Source organism: Camarhynchus parvulus, chromosome 8 (genome assembly GCF_901933205.1).
Source record: "Camarhynchus parvulus chromosome 8, STF_HiC, whole genome shotgun sequence".
NCBI lineage: Eukaryota > Metazoa > Chordata > Aves > Passeriformes > Thraupidae > Camarhynchus > Camarhynchus parvulus.
This window is the reverse complement of record NC_044578.1, coordinates 28978264-29000766: the sequence shown is the minus strand read 5'-3', so window position 1 is coordinate 29000766 and position 22503 is coordinate 28978264. Positions and strand designations below refer to the sequence as shown.

The window sequence follows — 22503 nt, the reverse complement described above, 5'->3', positions numbered from 1 at the left end:
AAAAGGATAGTATCATGCATTGCCAGAAGAAGCAGTTAGCACATTCACCATGGTTCCTGTGCTTTGGGACAGCCCATCCTCCTGGGATTCTGCTCTTCCCACCCTGAGTTTCAGCCTGGACAGCACTGGGAGGTCACCATGGCCATGCAAGAGCCATGGGCACGGAGCAGGGCCATGGGCTGTGCTGGGATTTGCTAAGCTGTGCTGTCCACGCACTCCATTGCTGTGCAGATCCATCCCCTGGGCTGCCCCAGGCTCCCTGGGCACTCACAGGAGGCACCAGGACTGCCCCACAAGAGAGAAAACAGCCCAGGTCCTGCCAAGCTCAGGAGCCCTCACTGGGGGCACAGACATCACTGAAATACAACAACTTTCTTGGGGTGTTTTTGCTCCAAAAGCTCAACATGCTCTGCTTCAGCAAGGCTTCAAAACCTACAGTGTCAGCTCTTCTGCCATGCCTGTGCATATTTGCATTTTCCTTGCAGTATTTTCAGAGATTCCCACTCCCCAGCCTGATTTGGGACCGAGTCAAATATGTAAATCTTGGAAGCTGCCACAGGAAAGGAAACTCCATTTTTCAAGCAGCTTCAGATACAGCCTTCAGCCACAGCAACAAATCATCTGCCAGCCTGGGGAGCTGTACTGGGCGCTCAGATAAGGGCTCAGAACGTGGTCCAGGAGGTCTTTGTGCTGCAGCCAGTCTGGGGAGGTGCTGCTGGACAAAGGATGGGCTGGATATTCCCACGGGATGCTGGTGGGAGGCAGCAGAGGAGGGGGCAGTGGCTGAGCTCCCTGGCTCCTTGTCCCAGCCAGATGAGCAGAGAGCTCAGCTCTCCTCCAAGAGATCCCCTGAGGGTGCTGGCTCTCCAGGACTCACATCTCTTTGCTGAGGCAAGGGAGGAGCTGATGGGGAAATGGTTCAGCCCCCAGGTGTGGAGCAGGGCGAGCCCCAGCTCAGCCACACCAACGCAGGGGCAGCTGAGGAGTGCCCAGCACAGCTGGCACGGACGCAGAGCGCATTTCCTGCACTGCTGCAGCAGCTGGGCACAGCTGGGGGGGCAGCCCTACAAACTCTGGGGTGCAGTCCCAAACTGGGGGTGCAGTCACCTCCTGCCAGTGTGGGGTGGATCTCATGCCTTGTGCAGGCTGAGTCAGAACAGAAGCTGGACAGAGCTAAAGAATAAAGCAGGGATTTATTAAAGGCCTCCATGGGTCCACCTTGGGCAGCACAAGAGCTCAGCCAGGGCTGCACCCAAAATGAACCAAAATGGTCACAAAAATGGACCCCCAGTCATGGGGTCTCTCACTTTTATAAGTTCTGCTCCATTTGCATATTGGAGTTAATTGTCCGGTTCCAGCTGTAGGTTATCAAGTCCCATCCTTCTTGTTTTTCTCTCTCCAGCCCACGGTGTTTGTGCTCTTGGGCTGAGATTTGGATCATTTGTCCTTGGTCCCCAGCTAGAGCAGGAATTGTTTTGTCTCCCTGCTCTGTGCACAGAGCTCACCATCCCCTGATATGAAGCCCAGACCCACCCACTAAAGCAGCACAGAATCTGAAAAATAGAAAAGGTAAAATGAGGCATCATTTCCCCCCTGGCTCCTCTCCTGGTTGAACACCCTGCTCTGTGCTGAGCTTCCCAGACAGGACAGCTGCCCCCTGAGCGCCTCCTCTGGGGACTGAGAACCCCCCTCATCCTTGAGGAAGGCTCCCCACCTCCTCTGCTCCTTGGGGGTGGCTGTGGAGAGCATCATCTCTTCCCACAGCAGCTTTTTGGGCAGTGGCACTGAGCCCATCTGAGGCCACTGAAATGTGGAGCTGGTGATGTCCCAGGGTGGGTTTATGCAGCTGGTGATGCCACAGGATGGGTTTATGGTGCTGGTGATGCCCCAGGGTGGGTTTATGGTGCTGGTGATGCCACAGAATGGGTTTATGGAGCTGGTGATGCCCCAGGATGGGTTTGTGGAGCTGGTGATGCCACAGAATGGGTTTATGGTGCTTGGTGATGCCCCAGGATGGGTTTATGGAGCTGGTGATGCCCCAGGATGGGTTTGTGGAGCTGGTGATGTCCCAGGATGGGTTTATGGCCTGGCTGATTTAGCAGCTCCCATTTGAAAGGAGGGCTTCACCTGGCCCTGCTCTGAAACCACCTCTGGGCTGTGGCACAACATCTGGCACAGCTGGGGCAGGCAGAGGCAGGAGGCAAAGGGAAATGGTGTCTGTGCAGCCTGCAGGGGCTGCAGCCAGGCTGAGCAGCATTTGGCCAGGACGCTGGAAAGAGCAACTCTGAGCTTTAAAAAGTGATTTAAAAGAAAATGATGAGGCATCCTAAGGGGCTGGCTGCCGTTTGTCACCCTCCAGGCTGCTGTGAACTGCCACAGCCCGTGTCCCTGCCGTGGCACAGAGATGTCCATCCCTGCCCCACCAAAGGCACTTCAGCTTTGATTTCACAGCTGGAGACCTTGGGGCCCACCCCAGCGGGGCCCTCGGGACCCCACGGTGGGCACAAGGCACAGCCATGTCCCAGCCCCACCTGGGAGGGGCCACTCCTTTCCATGGCCTTTCCATGGCATCTCCATGGCATTTCCATGACCTTTCCACGTCCTTTCCACGTCCTTTCCATGTCCTTTCCATGGCATTTCCATGACCTTTCCATGTCCTTTCCATGGCATCTCCATGGCATTTCCATGACCTTTCCATGTCCTTTCCATGACCTTTCCATGGCATTTCCATGACCTTTCCATGGCCTTTCCATGGCATCTCCATGGCATTTCCATGACCTTTCCATGTCCTTTCCATGGCATCTCCATGGCATTTCCATGACCTTTCCATGTCCTTTCCACGTCCTTTCCATGTCCTTTCCATGGCATTTCCATGTCCTTTCCATGGCCTTTCCATGTCCTTTCCATGGCATTTCCATGTCCTTTCCATGTCCTTTCCATGGCCTTTCCATGTCCTTTCCATGGCATTTCCATGTCCTTTCCATGTCCTTTCCATGGCATTTCCATGGCATTTCCATGACCTTTCCATGGCATTTCAATGGCATTTCCATGGCATTTCCATGTCCTTTCCACATCCTTTCCATGACCTTTCCATGGCATTTCCATGTCCTTTCCATGTCCTTTCCATGGCATTTCCATGGCATTTCAATGGCATTTCCATGACCTTTCCATGGCATTTCCACGTCCTTTCCATGACCTTTCCATGGCATTTCCATGTCCTTTCCATGTCCTTTCCATGGCATTTCCATGGCATTTCCATGACCTTTCCATGGCATTTCCTTTTCTTTTCCATGGCATTTCCATGTCCTTTCCATGACCTTTCCATGGCATTTCAGAGCCAGCACCTGGCTCTTGGTTGATCCCCAGATGTCAGGAGCCAGGACACCCCTCTGTTTGTCCTGAGCAGCCCAGACCCTGCCAGGGGGCTCAGAGACCCTGGCACAGAGCCCAAGATGCCCCTGTGGGTTTGATTATGACCCGTGGAGCAAATTACCAACCTTGGATGAAGATCAGCAAGCCACAACAGTTTAGGTAGAATATTAGTGAATTTATCACAGGGTGGAAAAGTAGATTTTGGGGTTTTCAGAATGGGGGTTCAGGGGGCAAGATGGAGGGATCTGTGCATGTCCAGCCTTTCTCCTTCTTCTTCTTCTTGGCCTCCATCTTCTGCTGTGATGTTGGCACTTTTAGATTGGTCTAGAGTAGGAGCTCACTGTCTAACACAGGTGATAGGTATTGGAAAGTAATTGTAAATATTGTACATGTAGTTTTTAGTATAAAGACATAACACTGCCCCAGGGCAGGCAGAGTGGCTGGGACTGTCCTGCTGAGCTGACCTCGGCAGGGCAGGAGGAAATTTTCATAGATAAGATACAATAAACAACCTTGAGACTGAGAAATTAAAAGCTCTGACTCCTTCTTCAAGCACTGGGCTGCGAAAAGAGAAAGAGACTTTCTGACCCATCTCGGGGTCACTGTGAGCAGCAGAGACTCCGACACCCAGCCCTGCCAGAGCTCTCCCACCCAGGGCACTCTGATCCCTGCAGCCATCAGGGCCTTGGCAGAAGGTTTGGACGCAGCACACGGTCCCAAAAGTCACCGCTGGCCTGCCTGCCTTCCCTCACAGAGCAATTTCTTTTGCAAGACCTCATTTTTGGTGCACTCTGCACCTGTTGAACATCTGCTGGAAGGACACACGGGGCCCTCCTGGCTTGTGGAAGGACCTGGGCTTTCTCCACTCCTCCTGTTCTCCTGAATTTTGCTGCTTCAGGTGATTTCATGCCACCTGATGCACAGGCAGAGACACAGAGTGAGCCACCCGTGCCACAGCTGGCTGAACTGTCAGGGGGACAAGGTGACAAATCAGAGGTGTCCCAAGCAGCTGAGGGGCACCAAAACAACTGGTTGGAAAGCTGGGGAAGACAAGGAGAGCCCAGGAGCAGTGCTGAGCCCAAATCCAGGCTGCAGAGACCCCAACAAGCTGCTGGGCACTGCCTCTGCTCACCTGGGGTCTCATTGGAGGGGCAGGAAGGGGAAGGGTGAACCCCAAAGCCCCTGTGGGCAAACCTGAGATGGTGCTCACAGGGGTTTTTGGTTGACGGAAGAGAGAGGATGTGACTCCATGTTTCAGAAGGCTGATTTATTATTATATGATATATATTATATTAAAACTATACTAAAAGAATAGAAGAAAGGATTTCATCAGAAGGCTAGCTAAGAATAGAATAGGAAAGAATGATAACAAAGGTTTGTGGCTCAGACTCTCTGTCCAAGCCAGCTGACTGTGATTGGCCATTAGTTAGAAACAACCACAAGAGACCAATCACAGATGCACTTGTTCCATTCCACAGCAGCAGATAATCATTGTTTTCATTTTGTTCCTGAGGCCTCTCAGCTTCTCAGGACGAAAAAACCCTAAGGAAAGGATTTTCCATAAGAGATGTCTGTGACACAAACCCTCACTCATGGGGACACTTTGCTGTCCCTGAGGGCGAGCAGGGGCTGTGGCTCTGCTCTGAAGCAGGACCAGGTCCGTGGTGGGAGCACCACAGCGTGCAGTGTGTGTCCAGGAGACACCTGCAGGGAGAGGGGCACAGCTGCCACCCCTGCCTGGGCCACAGCTCCCGGGGATCCTGCTGGAAAACCCAACCCAAACTGAGAGCTGGAGCCATCAGGTGAGATCCACAGCACAGCTGGGCCAGGCCAGGCGATGGACACCTGCCCAGATGTGGCTGAGAGGAGCTGGCTGCAGGTCTGCATGGACACCCAGGCTTGTTTCAACTCTCTCCAAACCACTCCAGCCTCTAAATCAACTTGGAAGTGATGCTATTTACAAGCTTACTTCTTTTGGCAAACAAGAAATAATAAGCAAGAGGGTGATATTGTTATTATTTCAGCTTCAGAGGAGGGAATAATCAGCTTTCCAAGGAATGCAAGCTTGGCTGAGTGCTGAGGGCCTTGCAGAGATACCCATCTGCCCTTAATCCCAGGGCTCTCTCTGGGGCCTGCCCTGCTGAAATTTACCTGTCCAGGGAGGCTCAGAAGGCAGATCAGCAGGGAAATAGGATGCCAAGCCAGACACAGCTTCCAAACAGTTGGCTCAAACCTGAATTCATCATTCAGTGCCCAAGAGGGGAAGCTGCAGAAGCCCCTCCAGCATCTCCCCCCAGCCCAGCTCACCAGCTCCAGCCCAGCTCCACATCTTCAGCAGACAAACCCAGACGTGGCAGCTCATAGAAAGGATTGAGGAGTCTCTTCCCCCTTTTATTGAAAATGATCATTTCTATTCTAGTGCAAACACTGTACATTTTACATCACAAAGCAAGAGATCATTTACAGGATATGCTCCCATCTGGAAATCCTGTGCCATGTCAATCACCCATCCCTGCCATGCACAAAATTCCCACTTGGAGGGAACTAGTCACCTATTTCTCTGCTGGGAGAGGGGGAGCCTGAGAAAACAGTGCTCCTACAGAGCAGGCAAGAGGAAAATGCTTTAAAACATATTTTCTGCCCTGAATGGTACCCAAACCTAATGAAACCATGGTAACCATGGCAACTTCCCGGAGCTACAACTGGAAATCTGCTGAAACCCCGGAGAACTCCACTCTTTGAGGATAAGGCCCTTGATTTGCACATATATTTACACGGTTTAATAAAATACAGATCAAACACAGGCAATTCTAAACTTTCACTCTGGCTTGATCGACGAGGGGTCGCCGTCTTCAGCCTGAGGTCATCAGCAATGAACAAACCAACATCAGAAGCTGTCTGCTCACCCAGCTGGACTTTGGGCAGTAAATCCATGTAAACAAAGCAACATTGGGGATGTAAAGGTCTTACCTGAACAGCCAACAGCCCAGGCAGCTGTGCTGGCACCCCTGGCCAAGCAGCCCCACCAAAGGCAAGACCCAGCTCAGACTGGAGGTGCAGAAGCTCCCACAGCCTCCCATGCCAGGCAAACCAGATAAAGCAAGGAGGCTGAACAAGGCTTGGCACAGGGATTTGGGAACCCCTTGATGTGCCCATCCCAGCGTGGGGATGGAGATCTCAGCCCATGGCTGGGTCATGGAGCACCAGGAGCTCCAAGCTCCCTTGATACCCTCAGAAAGTGCTGTCCTTACACAGACAACAACGAAAGCTGCTCAGGGTGGTTCTTCTACTGCAGGAAAGCTGAGCAAAGCCTGGGGGAAAGCCACAGGCCAGAGAGATACTGAAAGCTGCAAAGGAAAGAGCTGAAACTCCAGGGTGAGCTGTCAGGCCAGCCCAGGGGAATCCAGCCAGGATCCACTGCTGGGATGGGCTCTGGAGGAGGCAGCAGGGCAGGGGGGTGGAGAGCACCAGCTCAAGGTACTCAGCACCCACGTCAGCCTCTGGCTGGTGTTACTCAGAGGCACTGGGTCCTTTCTGACCAATTCTCCTGTGTGTTTGTGTGGGCACAGGAAGCAGGAGTGAGTTTCTAAGTGCAGCCTGAGATTTCCAACATGATCACTTGGCTCTAGGAGCTGGACCTGCCCTGTGCAGGACAGAAATATTCTGGTTTACACAGGTGAGGTTCTCCAAACAAAGGGATCAAACAGAATGTGATGGATTTCTCAAAGCACAGTACTCACCCTGCCTCCCTTTCCCTGGTTCCGCCTGTGACTTTCAGCTTTTTGTCCTGATCAAAATTAGGGTTATTTTCCTCAAAAATACCCCCATAGGGAGGGAAAAAAAAATCCAGCAGCAATGCACACAATCACAGGCACTCCACTTTGGATTTGGGGCTTTTCCCCTTGTGCTAGCTCAAATACTTTGGCTGGATTTCCATTCATCCTCTGCCAGTTTAATTTTCACCTACACTTTAAAGAGATTTATTCCTCCTTTCCTGCAACATTCTGCTTTAGACTATCAGAGCCTCTGTCAGACATCTCCACATGCCCAGTGTGTCTGCAGCAGACACCAGGCTGGAGATCCAGGCCACTCTGGTATTTCTCATGGCTGAGCTCCATTCTCCTTCCCCGATGGTGCAGCCTGGGCCATGGAGCAGCTCTGCTGCCTTCAGTGGGGCTGTTCCATGGCCTTGCCCATCTCAGCTTGGACACAAGGGCTGCTTGTCACAAATCAGCCCCTCCTCCCCCAAACATGAGAGGCAGCATCACCAGCAGTGAGGAAGATCCTGATTTCCTCAGGATGTTTGTGTGGATGAAATGCCTTCTGGGCTGCATCTCCTCTACTCTTCGTGGAGATAAATTAATTAGCTGCTAATTAGGTCTCCAGAGCCCAGAGGGAGGAGAGCAGGCAGGGGAAATGGTTAAGGTTATGGGACAAGCCTTACTGAGCATGTTAAGGGATCTCTGGTGGGATGCTCCCTGCTGAGACATCACTTGTGCCCAGAGGGATTTCCCTGGGGTATCCCAAAAGCCACATGAACCAGCAGAGGAGACCCTTGTTGTGTTCTGTGCAGCTGCCCATGGGGAAAACCTGCAAAAAGGAGAGTGACTCCCTCCAGCACCACTTCTTCAGGGTTCCTAATGGAAACTCTCATGAGCTGCCTTTCCCAGAGCTCTGCCAAGGCTGAGAGAGGCTGTGGCTGGAATTTCAATGCACAGCTCCACCTGGATGCAGCACAAACATCCTGAACGTTTTCAACGGGTTTTATTTTGTTTAATAAAAAACACCAACCAAGCTTGCATGTATTATCTTATATATATAAATATATACAGTATATATAAAACAAATGCATCTGGACAATGCCTTTCCCTGTGGCACAAACTGTAAGGCATAGGAAGGAGTGTCCTGACAGTCCTGATCTTGGCACTACAGAGCGATCCCCCTGCTCACACACCCACGTTGGCTTTGCTCTCTTCTTTGGCTTTTTGAGGCAGCAGTGCAGGGAATACTCAGCAAAGCAATGGAGCTCTGCAGAGCCCAGGGAGGTTTTCCAGGCAGCTCAGCCAGCAGGAATCCATCTTGCTGCACTAAATGGGCTTCTGGCAGGCTGAGAGGAACGTGCTGCCTCTGTGGCACAAGGGGCTGGAGGGACGAGGGTGGGGTGGGTATAATCGAAATCGGTGACCAAACAAATTCTTCTTCTTCTAGGGTGAGCTGGGGCAGCGGGGAGATGAGCAAGCTTTGGATCTCAGCGTGCTGGGGCTGGGACTGCTCCGTGGGCTGACACTGGCAGAGGTTTCTCTTTGCAGTCCCTCACAAAAATGGAAACCAGCAAGGGTGAGACTGTCCTTTACTGAAGAAGCTCGCAGTATATTGAGCAGAAGCAATAAACCCGACGATAACAAGAAAATAAAAAATGGTGGCATTATCCCAAAAGGAAGGAGGAACCTGATCACTCACAGGTTCTGTTTGCTCCCTGTGTTCAGTTCTGGGTGAGGGTTGGCTTTTTTTCCTTTTCTTTTTTTTCTTTTTTTTTTCTCTTTTATTTTTATGGCGTTTTTTGTTGTTGTTGTTGCTGTTGTTCTATTTTCTTTTATTTTTTTTTCAGCACAGACAAGTTGCAAAGCAGGACAGGTGCTGTTGTGTCTTCTCCTTCTGCAAGGCAGCTGCCCCCAGCTGTTAATTGACTGTGGGCACCTGATTCCTCTGTAAACTATATTCCTTTGCCTTCAGTCTCAGGTTGGCAATACTGTTGGCCATGTTCATGCCCTGTGCTGGGCTGGCGTTGGTACACGTGGCAGAGTAGGTGGCCATGGCACTGAGGGATGGAAAGAGAAACATCACGTCAGACGTGGCCTCCAAACCACAGCAGAGCCTAAATCCTGTTTTTTTCCATACCTGTGGGATGTAATCCTGCTGTGGTGTCAGCAGGGAATTACCACTCCTCTTTATTGAGCAAATCTTTCCGCTGCTCTTCACTCACCCAGCACCAAAGCTGGTTGAAGTCAACGGGAAAAATTTCCACTTCCTATTTTCTAACCCAAAAAAAGGTTTGCAATGAGGTCAGCCTGCCAGTTAGACCATTGTCCTTAAAAGTATTCCCAGTGGAAGCAGTGTCTTTTTGATGAGACCAATTGCTGGTTTTACAGCCTGTGAAATCACGTCACTTCTGAAACACATGTTACATTAAAGCAACACTCTGGGAAAAACCCCTTTCAACAATTGGGATGTTTTCTTGTTTCAGCCTTTTGGAATGAAAATTTCCACATTTTTTCCCCCCTCAAAACTTCAGCTGATTATAAAGAGCATGTCCTAAAGGCTGAAGGAAAAAACCCAAAACATAAACCACTTTTTCTCCCTTCAAACTGCAACTTTATTCATGAAAAACATCACTTCTGACAGCAGAGCCTGAACAAAGATCTCCAACTCCTTTCTTATCCTACCAAAAAATCTGCAAAGCTGCTTTCCAGACCACTGGAAAACTTGTTTAATCCATGTGTCCCTTGGGTTTCTGTGAAAAGCAGCTCCCCCTGCCAACTCCCCAAAACCCCAAAGCTGCTGCATTTCCTTTGCATGGCCCACAGATCACAACCAGCTGAGAAGCACCACATGAAGTGGAGGTGCCCATTTAACACAGGATGCTCAGGAGGAACCCCCAAATGCTCTGCTGGAGGCCAGCTCAGCTCTGCTGCTGACCTTTCCCATCTGCCTGCCCTGTTGGTCACAGCTGAGGCTCTGGGAAATGCTCTGCTCCATCCACACACCAAACCACCAAGATGGGCTGGGATTTTTTTTGCCTTTTCGTCTTTTCCTTTATTTTATTTTATTTTATTTTATTTTATTTTATTTTATTTTATTTTATTTTATTTTATTTTATTTTATTTTATTTTATTTTATTTTTTTTATTTTATTTTATTTTATTTTTTATGTTATTTTATTTTTTAAATCGTTCCAGCACTGATCTCCACCACTGGAAATGCAACCAGCAAATCTCCCTTGCAGGCACAGGGGCACTGCTGCACAGACCCAGGCTGGAGCTGTGCCTGCTCACCCCGAGGTGCTGCTGGTATTTCTGACCTCCCAGAAGGTCAGAAAGCATTTCTGGAGTATTCCAGAAGTATTTCTGACCTTCTGGGAGGTTATCTGCCAGGAGTTTATCTGCCACCCAGTGCTGTGTGAACCCTTGGTCTGCAGGAGATCCAGAGCAGGGAATATCTGCATTTCACCAGCATCCAGAACATGTGGATGTGCTGTTTCTGGAGCTCTTCTGAACCAGCTGCTCCCCCTCATTCCCTCTCCATGGCTGGGCTGGTTGCTCTCCTCACCCCCAAGTGCTGCCTGCAGGAAGGTGCAAAGCTCCACAAGGTCTCCAGTTAATCCCCCATGCCCATCTGCTTCCACAGGGTGCACCTCTCCCATGTTTCAGAGCTGGAAGAAATGTGGAGACCTTCAAGGGCACCCTAAACTGGATAAAATAGGAGTTTCCAGTCAGGGCTGCAAACTGTCCCCATTCTAAACCAGTTTGTCGGCCCAGTCTGGGCTGAAACTCCAGGGAGCCTCTGGGAGCTCCCCAGAGGTGCGGGGAAGGTGGTTTCAGTTACTGATGCCAAGTGAAATCCCTGCTAAACCAACAATCTCTAGAAGTGCTTCCTTTCATCAGGTTACTCCAGCAGGAGCAGTGCACAAGAAGGCTGTGTCCAAGCACCAGAACAGCCTGAGGGCTGCTCCAGAGACTCTCCAGGGTCTAACAAGGATTGAAGTCACCCTGCTGCCCCCTCCCTCCACCCCATTCAGGCAGAGAAAAATCTCCTTCCTCCACTGAGCTGTCTGCTTTCATGAAACACAGAGGAGCATCATGTTTCTGAGGCCTAAAATCCTTCAAATACGGTTTTCAGTGGCCCGTGGAGCCAAAGGTTGCTGGAGTGGGAAGTGTGGGCTGCCAGTCTTGTTTTCTTAGGAACCTAGGCTAAAAAATGCCTAAGTAAAACATTTCTCAACTTCAAAAAGGAAAAAAGCATAGTATCCACTTGGCTGTCTGTGAGACAGAGATCTGCAAATAGCTTTGGTTGACCTGTGGCCGAGTGTATTTGGAGAACAAACACAGGGACTGAAAACTTTTCCCAGATCTGAGAGGGAAACCAGCCCTGGCCACGCTGCTCTGGGCCCTCCCCAAGAGTGGCTGCTGATCAGGGGCTGCTCCAGCACTGCTGGGAAGATGGGGAGGGGGCAGGGGGCCATGCAAACACTCCACATGGCTGCAGGGTTTCACTGTTCGAATATCTGCACGACCTTACTGCAAAGCTTTAATGGGGCTGAGACCCTTTCAGATGAGTGTGATTGCCAAGAGAGGAGCAGAAGGATCAGAAACCCAGGGGAGCACGGAGTGTCTGAGGGTCCTGGGCACCCCAGAGTGTGCAAAGCAGCTGCTCTGCTCCTCTGCCAGTGCAGGGCAGTGGGAGGGTGCCACTGCAGCCTGCTCTGAGGTGGAAGCTGCAAATAAACGCCTCTGCTGAAACATCTTGGCTGCAGACAAGACAAGGGGAAGGTGTGTCTGCATCCTGGATGGGCACAGCCTGGAGCTGAGGGGCTGGAAAACCATCCCTATGGCTGGAAACCCATCCCCGAGGCTGGAAAATCACCCCTGAGGCTGGAAACCCATCCCTATGGCTGGAAAACCATCCGAGGCTGGAAACCCATCCCTAAGGCTGGAAAACCATCCCTAAGGCTGGAAAACCAACCCTAAGGCTGGAAAACCATCCCTGAGGCTGGAAACCCATCCCTAAGGCTGGAAAACCATCCCTACGGCTGGAAAACCACCCCTAAGGCTGGAAAACCACCCTAAGGCTGGAAACCATCCCCGAGGCTGTCCCTTCTTCCCTGTTCTCATTAGCACATTCCAGATGCTGCAGGTGACCTCAGACAGCCCTTCCCATGTGCCCTTGGGAGTTACCTTTGCAGGGGCTTCTCCTAGCAGTGATTATGAATCTCCTAGTTGATGTTCTCCTAGCAGTGATTATGAATCTCCTAGTTCAGGTTCTCCTAGCAGTGATTATGAATCTCCTGGTTTATGTTCTCCCAGCAGTGATTATGAATCTCCTGGTTTATGTTCTCCTAGCAGTGACTATGGATCTCCTAGTTCATGTTCTCCCAGCAGTGATTATGGATCTCCTAGTTTAGGTTCTCACAGCAGTGACTATGAATCTCCTGGTTTATGTTCTCCTAGCAGTGATTATGAAGCCCCCTGTGTAAACATTATCTCAAGGAAGGATGATCTCTTTTTAAAAGTGTGAGAGGTGGAGATAAGCCATGAGCATTGAGTAGGGATCTGGTACTGTGACCAGTGCAGCCCCACTGGGCTGGGGAAGGAACTCACTCCCTTCCCTTCTCTGATCTCACCTCCCCAGAATGCTACAGCAAGGAACACTGCACAGGGGGAAAGCCTTAATCCATAAAAGAGGGATTTTGACAGCCAGGAGTCACCAAAAAAAACCCCAAAAGATAATGGCCATTCCTAAGGTGAAGCTGGTGGCCACCAAGAGCATCCTTTTCCATATCTGCAGTGGGTGGGTCTATGACTTGTTCTGGACACACAGGGTGGATTAGGAGGACCCCCCAGACCTGAAGCAACAAGCAGGAAGACCAGACCATGTGTTTGCAGTTCTTGCTATGCAAACAATGCTTGGAGCAAAAAGAGGGTCCAGGTGACCCAGCAAGAGAGGTCCTGAGCACGGTGTGGCTCCTGGAGGGCAGTGGGAAGCTGGCAGTGACCAGGCCAGATGAACAGGAAGAAATCCAGCCAAAGGCTTCATGGTCCTGACCAACAATGAAGCCACTGTGCTAAAAACCACCCTCCAACCTCCTTTTTAACCCAGCTGGCTCCCCACAAACCAACACATCCTGTGGAGCTCGTGTCCACACCCAGCTCCTGCAGAGCCAGCAGTGGCACAGAGAGGACAGGCAGCACTGTGATGTGCACACACATCCCAGACCCTCTGAGGCTGGGCTTGCCACATCCCTGCTCCCTTCCTGCCATCCCCTGAGCAGCACTGAGCACAGGGGATGGACACTGAGCACCAGTCTGTCACCTGGCCCTTCCTGCAGGCTGACCACAGTGCAGTGTTCACACACACCCTTGTGCTCAGGCAATGAAAGGATCTGCTCACCTGCCCGGTGCTGAGAGCTCCAGGGGATGGAGTGAGCTCCCAGCCCTTGCTGCCATCCCCAGCAGAGGGACAGCCACAGAACTCCCTCTTCTGGCCACTGAGTGCTGGCTGAGCCTCCCCAAGTGCTCTGAGCCCCCTTTCCCTGGATCTGTGTCCCATGGAAAGGTTTCCTCCTTGCTATAAACCCAATGCACTGGGGAAAACCTTCTGTTTCCATGCATTTCTAACTAAGCCTCTCTAGAAACTCCCTGAATTGCAGAGAGAGACCCCCAGAAGCTGCCAGAAAGACACAACAACACCGAGCTGGGACCACACTGCAAAACTGGCAATGAGATGGTGTCACTGTCATATTTTCTGAAAAATTCCTTCACCCAGGATTTTCCCCTGGGAAGCTGAGAAGCCTCAGATAAAAAGGAAAACAATAATTATCTGATTTGCTTCTCCTGTGTTTTGCTCTTTTGGAATGTGTTTGGACATTGTTTACCAACAGGTGATTGTTTCATTGGTTTCATGTGAATTGTTGTGACTTATTGGCCAATGAGGGTCCAGCTGTATCAGGGCTCTGGAAAGAATCACGACTTTTCGTTATTATCTTTTAGCCTCCTGTAAGTATCCTTTCTGTATTCTTTAGTATAGTTTAGTTTAGTATTCTTTAATATAATATAGACCATAAAATAAAAAATTAGCCTTCTGAGAACATGGAGTCAGATTCATCATCCCTTCCTACATCTGGGGGCAACCCAAATACAGTAAGATGGGGTGGGAACAGGTGAGGAGAACCAGTGGGATGGTCAGGCTGCTGTATCCTCCAGGTGTGGGTGCATCAGAGCTGTCTGAGGGCGCTTTTGGGGTGGTGCAGTGGCGTCACTCAGACAGTCAGTCAGACAGACAGTCAGACAGACAGTCAGTCACTCACCTACTCCCTCCCTCCCTCGGTACCCGTGTCCCTCCCTCACCTGTAGGGCGAGGCGGTGCCCCAGGACAGGTAGTCGGTGGCCCTGGGGGCGGGCCGGGGTACGATGGGCTGCTCCACGGCCGCCACGTCCCCGGAGTAGGATTTGAGCAGCGAGGCGTTCTTGCTGGCCAGCATGGCGCGCTCGTTCCGGCGGAACTTGGCTCTCCTGTTCTGGAACCACACCTGCAGGGGGACAGCACAGGGCCACCAAACATCACATCTGCTCTGCCACCGGCCACGTCTCCATGGGAGCCCATCCCCAAAGCTGGCTGCTTCCCAGGCTGGCCCTGGGAACACTAAGGGTGGGATAATCCTGCTGCTGCTCTGACCAAGCCCTCAGGCGAGGGGCTGGCTCAGGGACACGAGTGTGTCCAATGCAGATGGCTGTGGCAGTCATATTTTCTGGAAAATCTCTGCCCAGGATTTCTCTCCTGGGAAGCTGAGAAGCCTCAGAGAAAAAAAGAAAACAATATTATCTCATTCGTTTCTCCTGTGTTTTGCTGCTTTGGAATGTGGTTGGAGATTGTTTATCCAACAGGTGGTTGTTTGATTGGTTTCATGTGAATTGTTTTGACTTATTGGCCAATTATGGTCAGGCTGTGTCGGGGCTCTGGAAAGAGTCACAAGTCTTTTAATATCTTTTAGCCTTCTGTAAGTGTCCTTTCTGTATTCTTTAGTATAGTTTTAGTATAGAATTCTTTAATATAATGTAGTATTTTAAAATAATCAATTAGCCTTCTAAGAACATGGAGTCAGGTTTATCATTCCTCCTTTTGTCTGGGAACCCCACAAATACAAGAGATGGCAGCAAGGCCTGGCAGTGCTGTCCAACACACAGTGATCCATGGTCTGCTTTCACCTGCAGAAGGTGCAGGCCTGCAAGCTGAGAGCTCAAGGTAACATCAGCAGCCTGAGCATCCAACAGCTTGGCCATATGGACACATCTGGGTGGGCAGGTGGTGAATGGGGCGCAGGTCAGGCCTGGCAGTGTCCCTCAATGCATGGTGGAGCCAGGAGCTTGGTGACCCTGGTGTGCCACACAGACAGACCCCAAGGATTTCTGCTGCCTTGCTGGAGTGGCCTGATGATCCCCCAGGTGAGGTGTGCCTGGGTGGGAATTACCTGAATCATGGGATTACCTGAACTCTGGCTTCAGTGAGGTTGACTCTGCGTGCAAGGTCCTCCCGTACGAAGGCATCGGGGTAGTGAGTCCTCTCAAAGACCCTCTCTAGTGCCTGCAGCTGGCTGCTGTTGAAGGTAGTCCTGTTCCTCCTCTGCTTTCTTTTCTTCTTCTCTTCTGAGTTCAGCTGATCATCTACGAGAGACAATTGGGGATGGGAAAAGTGAGAAAGCCACGAGCCCACAGCCACAGGGTGAATGACCTCAGTGGTTTACAGAGGGAAAGGGCTTAGGAAGGGGCTTGCACAATTTTAATACATTAACCATGCTGGGTTAGTCCCCACATGAAGAGGAGGTGGAAAGTGCACCGATCCCAAGCATTTATTTTTCAATTCCGCTGTGTAAGACTTGTGCCAGATCTCTTAAGCTACCCCAGCTCTCAGCTTCCTTATCTCTAAAAAGCAGCAAAAAAAGCCCAAAATGCTTCCCCCCATTCCTCACAATCCCAGAATCTTTTCTGACAGCAAAGCATCACAAAGCCCTGTTCTCTCTGCTTCAGATTTCCAAGGACTGCTCTGACTGGGATGTAACACAACTCTCTGGGATAAGAGCACACTCTTGGACACTGCTAGTGAGGAGCAGCTGTGCCCTCTGCAGCATCCTCTTTCCCTTGCTGAGCCCAGCAAGGTGTTGAACAACCACCCACAAGGGCATGTATTGTTTTGTACCTGGTTTGCATTTACTCAGAAATTAATCAACACATCTGGATCATGCCAGTATGTGTGGGGTGCCACCAAAAAATCCACATTACCCTGGGGAGACCTGAGCCAATATTCATGTCAGCATTAAAGTGTATTGATCCCTGAACCATAAAAATGCACAAGCTAGGGAATCATATTCTAAGTTCATCCCTGCACACCTTGTGTCACCACTGAGAGTGCCAGGGCTTGACCTGCTATGTACAGAAGGAGAACACCCCCTCAACAGTCACTCCTTTTGCCATGTACAAATATGACAGCTCCCCTTATCCCTCTCTTCTCCAGGGGGTATGTAAGGCACAGGGAGGGGCTGACAAGGAAATTAAAGTCTGCAGTTGTTGTCCTCACCACCTGTTTGTGTTGCTTTTCACAGCCCATCTGGTACCAGTTACTGCACCTGAACACCTTTGGAGCAAGGCCTATCCATTTGAGAACAAAAGGACATTCCTCTTAAATTAAAGCATGGTTTCCAAATTCCTTCAGGTTTACAGTGCCTCCATCCCTAATCCTCCTCCAACAGCCTGATGATCCCCCAAAGGCTCCTTTCCAGCCTGGGTGCAAAATCACACCCTTGGTTTTCCCATATCTGAGAGAAGTGTTTGGTGACCAGTTTTTAACAGGGATGCTGAGTTGTAAAGCTGAGCTGGGAAGGGACTGGCAGAGGCAGGAATGTGCAAGGAAAACAAAGATATAAAGGAATTAAAGCAGGGCTACAGGTGAATCTATCAGCTCAGAGGGATGGGATTGAAGTGCTGCTTGTGCAGAACACCCTGCACACATTTCTCCCTGCTGGGGGGTTTAATGCCGTCACAGGCTCCATCCCCTATAAAGGAGAAAAACCCTGCATGTCCCTCTCTTGACTCATCACCAAACCCTTCTTAAAAGGGGTCAGCTATTTCCCCCTGGCTCTGCTGTGCTGCTGAGCACCACACAACACAGCAAACAGAGCCTCAGGGCACAAATGTCCCTCCAGATGCCACAAACATCGCAAGGCCAGCTGCTGGAGAGGCCAAAGACAACACGGCCTCCTTTGGAGTTCCCCACTTCATGCTATTTTCTAACCTAAACCCTGCCTATGCAGAGCATATGAACAAATCAATAAAAGCCTTTGGGACCCTTTCAGAATCCCATCCAGGCCTCTGAAGCATCATTTCTGCCCAGAAGACAACACCCGGCTGCAGGGAACACGAGTCCGGCCCTTGCTCGGCCCTGCGTGACAGCTACACACGAGGAGGGGTGAGCACATCCCTCTGGGGAGCAAGAAGAAGGGCCAAAGTCTGTAAAACACCAGAGAACAAGAATGAATTCCCCCTGCCAAGCACGTTAGCACAATTTGCCTGGTTTCCTCCCGGCGTAAAGCGAGACGCCGGTGATTCACGGCTCACCTCGTAATTACTGAGCCCAAAAATAGCCAGGACAGAAAGTGTCCGTGCTGGGTGACTCATGGCTGGGTCACTGCTGGCTAAAGCACCCCCAGCCTGGGCTGCCACGGAGCAGGGATGTCAGTCATCCCCCTTTTCCAGGATGGAGATGCATGGAGGTGACAGCAAAGCACGACCTGCAACACGGAGCTCTGGAATTTTGGGATCTCCCATCGCCGCACCTCTGGAACACCACGAAATCCAAACCTCTACAGGAGTTATTTGGGTAGCAGGGAAAAAAAATAATAACAGGATATTAATGCAGAGCAGCACGGGGTTGGTCAGTCCTTGTGTCTTGCCATGTGCTGCTAAGGAGGGACTGCACACACCTGAACCCAGCCTGCCTGCAAATGTCACCTTGCTCACAGCGCTCCCCGGCTCCCTCCAGCACCTCAGCAAGGTGGTTCTTCTTCTCTGCCATTTATTTCTTTATCAGGAAACAACCCTGAACACTGGAAAATGGTATTCCTGAAAAAGGGTATTCCTGAAAAATGGAATTCCTAAATAGTGCTGACAGCACGAGTGACTGGGGTCAGCAGAAATACAGAGGAGAGGGAAACAGCTCTAAAGATTTTTAGGTAGGTGAGAAGTCTTTTGTCAATGTTCTTTTAATCAGAAAAATTTTATTACATGCAGAGTTCTCAAAAGCTGAGCAGCTTGCAAATGTGCCTCACAGAAAGACTGAAACTTGTGTTCTCCTCTCAGGAACCCAGTGCTGGAAAATCTGGGAATTTCATTGCCAAATCCCAACCTTCCACGCTGGGACTACGCTTCCTGTTTCCACATTTGCACTTTCCTGTGCTATTTCTACATTTCCCCATAACATGCAGGTCCTGGTGGCATACACAAGTGCACCAAAGCATTTTCAAGTGCTCCTAAATGATTAGCAGGAAACACCCTGTTCTTTTTTCCTCTTGCAGAGAGGCAGATCCACACTTGCAGACACTCCAATCTCTTCTCCTCACTGCACAGTGTCTGTCCCAGTGCCTGTAACCTGCTGGGGCACCACCAGGCAGCTCCTCTTGGGATGCCACATTGAAAAAAAAAAATCCACCAAAAAACCCCACCCCCAAAAAACCCCCCAAAACCAAAAAAAACCCCACAAACATTAAATTAAATTAAAATAAATGTTAAAAAATCAAAGTTGAAAACTAAATGCCTATGCAGGAGTTTCAAGACTGGTATTTTTTTCATCAGTACTTACAACCACAACATATTTTAGATTTCCAGTTTGCAGGAATGCTTGTGCATACTTGCATTCATTCCAGGTCAGAACAAAAGCTAATTTCCAGATGGGATTTACATTGTGTGGGCAGTTTGGAAAAGTTTTGACCAGTTCTATTAAGTCCAGAACCAGCTATTATAGTTCATTAATTGGATCCAAATCGAAAGTAAACCATTGGATTTAATTAAGGGACAGAGACACTTAACCACAGAATAATGTATGGTAAGGCAGCAAAGATTTGTCATATCAGTTATAGAAACTGTAAACTGAGAAAGGATTCCAGGAAAAAATAAGAAATCACATTCTAATCACACCCTTCGAAATAAGAAGCTAATGTTTGAACACAGATTTAAGAACAAGCAAGACAAATGATTTCACAGCGAAAAAAATAATAAACTATAAGTTAAAAAGGCAACAACTCAAAACTCTTAAAATATAAAAAAAATACTGCAAGCAAGGGAAAGAGAAAGTTTTATTCAGATTGGTGGAGAAAGAAAGGCAAAGGGAGAATAGAAGGGAAAGGAACAGGGCTTTTTGTTTGGTTTAAACTTCAATTTCATGAAGCTTGAATAGAAATATTTCTGGGTGTTCCCCCAGCTCTGGGCAGGCTCCTCTCCCCAGCATTAGCCATCCAGTTTTTAGCCCATCACACACTCCCAGTCCACTTTAACTCACGCTCTGCTTTGCTTTTGACTCGTGACATCCATCCAAAAACACTGCAATACTTTGCGTGCAGGTCAGCTCTGTCAGGAGGCATCATAAAAAACCCAAAACCAAAACCCCAAAATGTTTAATCAAAGCAAAAGCAAGGCTCCAAGCAGAGCAATGGGGACACACAAAACCCACACGGTGACAGAGCCCTGCCCCGCTGATTTGAGACAAGGCTCACTCGATTTTCCACCCTGCTCCTCCCGAGGGCTCCTTGTCCAGCAGCAGCATCCACTGTCCTTGCCAGATGTGAGCAGGGGCAGAAGAGGGGCAGGGGGCCATAAATGGATAAGATTCCATGCCCAGAGCTGCCTGAAGTATCTTTCTTTCTAAAATCTCCCAGGAGAGAATGAACTCCAGCTCGTGCGGATTTCTGCGCACAAGAAAATTATTTCTGAATGGAAACGGGGTTTAACTGCAGGGCACACAAATGCTACACAGAGAAGGTGCAGGGATCCCACAGCAGCCATCACAAATGTAGGCAATATGGAATGAAGATAACAAATAAAAGTAAATATGTTAAGGTAGGAGATGCCTGTTAATTCATGTACTTCAGTACAGCAGCGATAGCAAGCCCAGCTGTACGACAGTGAAAACAGCAGGTTTTTATTCTGAGTACAGGTCAGAATATAGAGATTTTTGAACTATCATTTTCCTCTCATTACACAACACCAGCTGAGCTTTTCTCCTCACCTCTACTGGGTTTTTTTTCTGCACTATCATAATGTTTAAATTATTTCAATTACACAGAAAATTCAAGTATCCAAAGTTCCGGTCTTGTTAAGAGCATCAGGAACACAGGAAAAAAAAAGTAACAAAGAAACAGATGCTCCATTTCCTTTAAGAGCCATCTCTTGTGATTATCTCACAGTCAGGTTCAAGTTTTGTACATAAATAAGAAGTTGTTCTGTGCATGAGCATGAAGCTTCAGAAAGGTGACAACCAAATTTTTCATACCAAACCTGAGTTTTAATGTTAAACAGAAAAACCTGCATATTTTCAGTTACCTATGGGGCTACAGCAGTTCCTCTCCAAAGTGTCTGCACTGTGGGACCTATCAGGGTGATTTTTAGCTGCCTGCACACAAACAATTATAGATCATTACAGAGCTGTGAATGGCTGGGATAGCAGGGAGAGCCCTGTATCCTTTGGAATAAGATAATAAACACCTACTTTAATAAATACCTACTTTATTCCTTTAATAAAGAAATAATAAATCATTTAATAAATCTCTACTTTATTCCTTTAACACTGTCTAGCCTCTGTTCTAGGTAGCCGCTCAAGGCATCACCTTACTGAATGTGGCTCAGCCTGCCAGGACCTGCTGAGGTCCTGCACAGCCACAGCCTCTCCAACGGGAAGGATGAAACCCTGGCTGTCCTCCCCCAGGAGCAGAGGGAGCTCCCACCTGCACTGTGGCCAAAGGAGACATTTCCAGGTGGGATTTGAGGCACAGCACACTCGGTGACTCTTGGCCCCTGGAATGAGGTCTTGGGGTTGTCACTTCCCAGGTGGAGAGTCCAGAGATGCCTCCAAGTTTCTGAAAAGAGTTTCCAGCATGAAAACAATCTTCACCCAACTTACCAGGCACTGGGGACTTGAGTGCAGAGGCTTTCCCCATGTTCTGGTCTGCAGGGATAGGGTCCCATCAAAACTCCAAGCTGCCCTGCTCCTGACTCACAGACAGGGCAGCACGAGAAGCCAAGAGCCCTATCCTATCCTATCCTATCCTATCCTATCCTATCCTATCCTATCCTATCCTATCCTATCCTATCCTATCCTATCCTATCCCATCCCATCCCATCCCATCCCATCCCATCCCATCCCATCCCATCCCATCTGTTTGTAAACCAGAACTCCTTTTCAGGGTGGTTTCAGCTCTGGTGCTCTGCCTCTCATCTGGTGGCAACCTGTAGAGCACATGGGCAGTTCCAGCAGCGAGGATGTGAACCTTCTCTAACCATTTCAATGTTCCCACTTGCTGGAGCTGACAGAAGAAATTATATTTGGGGATAAAAAAAAAAAAACAAAAAGAGTAATCATGATCCCATGGAAATCCGGAGAGTCTCGCTGGAAAGACTTAACATTCAGTGTTAATTATTGGGAGAACAACATTTGTGGGGGCAGAAGTTTACATCCTCCTCCAGAAATTGGTACAAAGCCATGGAAAGTCCCCCTGCATCCCACAGATCAGCCTGAGCTCTGCTGCAACAGTTCTGCTTTTATATTCACTGGAGTTTTCCTTCTGGGCATCCTACAGCTCATAAGGCTTAGTCCTGCTCTTCTAACAAGCCTTTCTGATGGGTCTTGGGGTCAGAGTGTTCCCATAATACAATAAGCACTGTATGGATCTCATAAGCTCCAAGGCACAGTATGTTATGTGTTTGGAATTCCTTGTATGCTTTTATACTTCGTTTTACATATTGTAATTTTTATATGCATTACCGCATTGATCCTTGGAAAATTAATAAAATAAAAAAAAAACAACAAACCCCAAAAAAACAACAGACATAATCAAAAGCAAACACATACATTTTAAAGCCTGCCAGAGGCAAATCATGTTCTGTGAGGCTGCACTTTGTAACTGACAAAAGACCAAACCACCAGGCCGTGGCAGAGCTCCAGCAGTGCGGATTCAGCAGGGGATCCAAGGGGGCTGAGCTCCTCCATGTCCCCCCCAGATCAGGAGGGGAAATGCAGAGACACAGGAGCAGAAAAGCAGACACTGGAGCAGTGACACAGGAGCAGAAATGCACTCACAAGGCTGTGCCAGCCAAACCCC

The 22503-nt window shown here is 49.4% G+C and overlaps 1 protein-coding gene across 1 annotated transcript in view; it reads right to left on the bottom strand.

Moving 5' to 3' along the window:
• Positions 1 to 8119: 8119 nt before the first annotated feature.
• PRRX1 (paired related homeobox 1) overlaps positions 8120 to 22503 on the bottom strand; it is a 39366-nt gene continuing 24982 nt past the window's right edge. The window contains exons 2-4 of the mRNA XM_030953121.1: positions 15630 to 15805; positions 14492 to 14673; positions 8120 to 9190 (exon numbers count right to left, since the gene is read on the bottom strand). Coding sequence (XP_030808981.1) covers positions 9052 to 9190; positions 14492 to 14673; positions 15630 to 15805 — 497 coding nt within the window. The 3' untranslated portion in view covers positions 8120 to 9051. The remainder of the gene's footprint in view (positions 9191 to 14491; positions 14674 to 15629; positions 15806 to 22503) is intronic.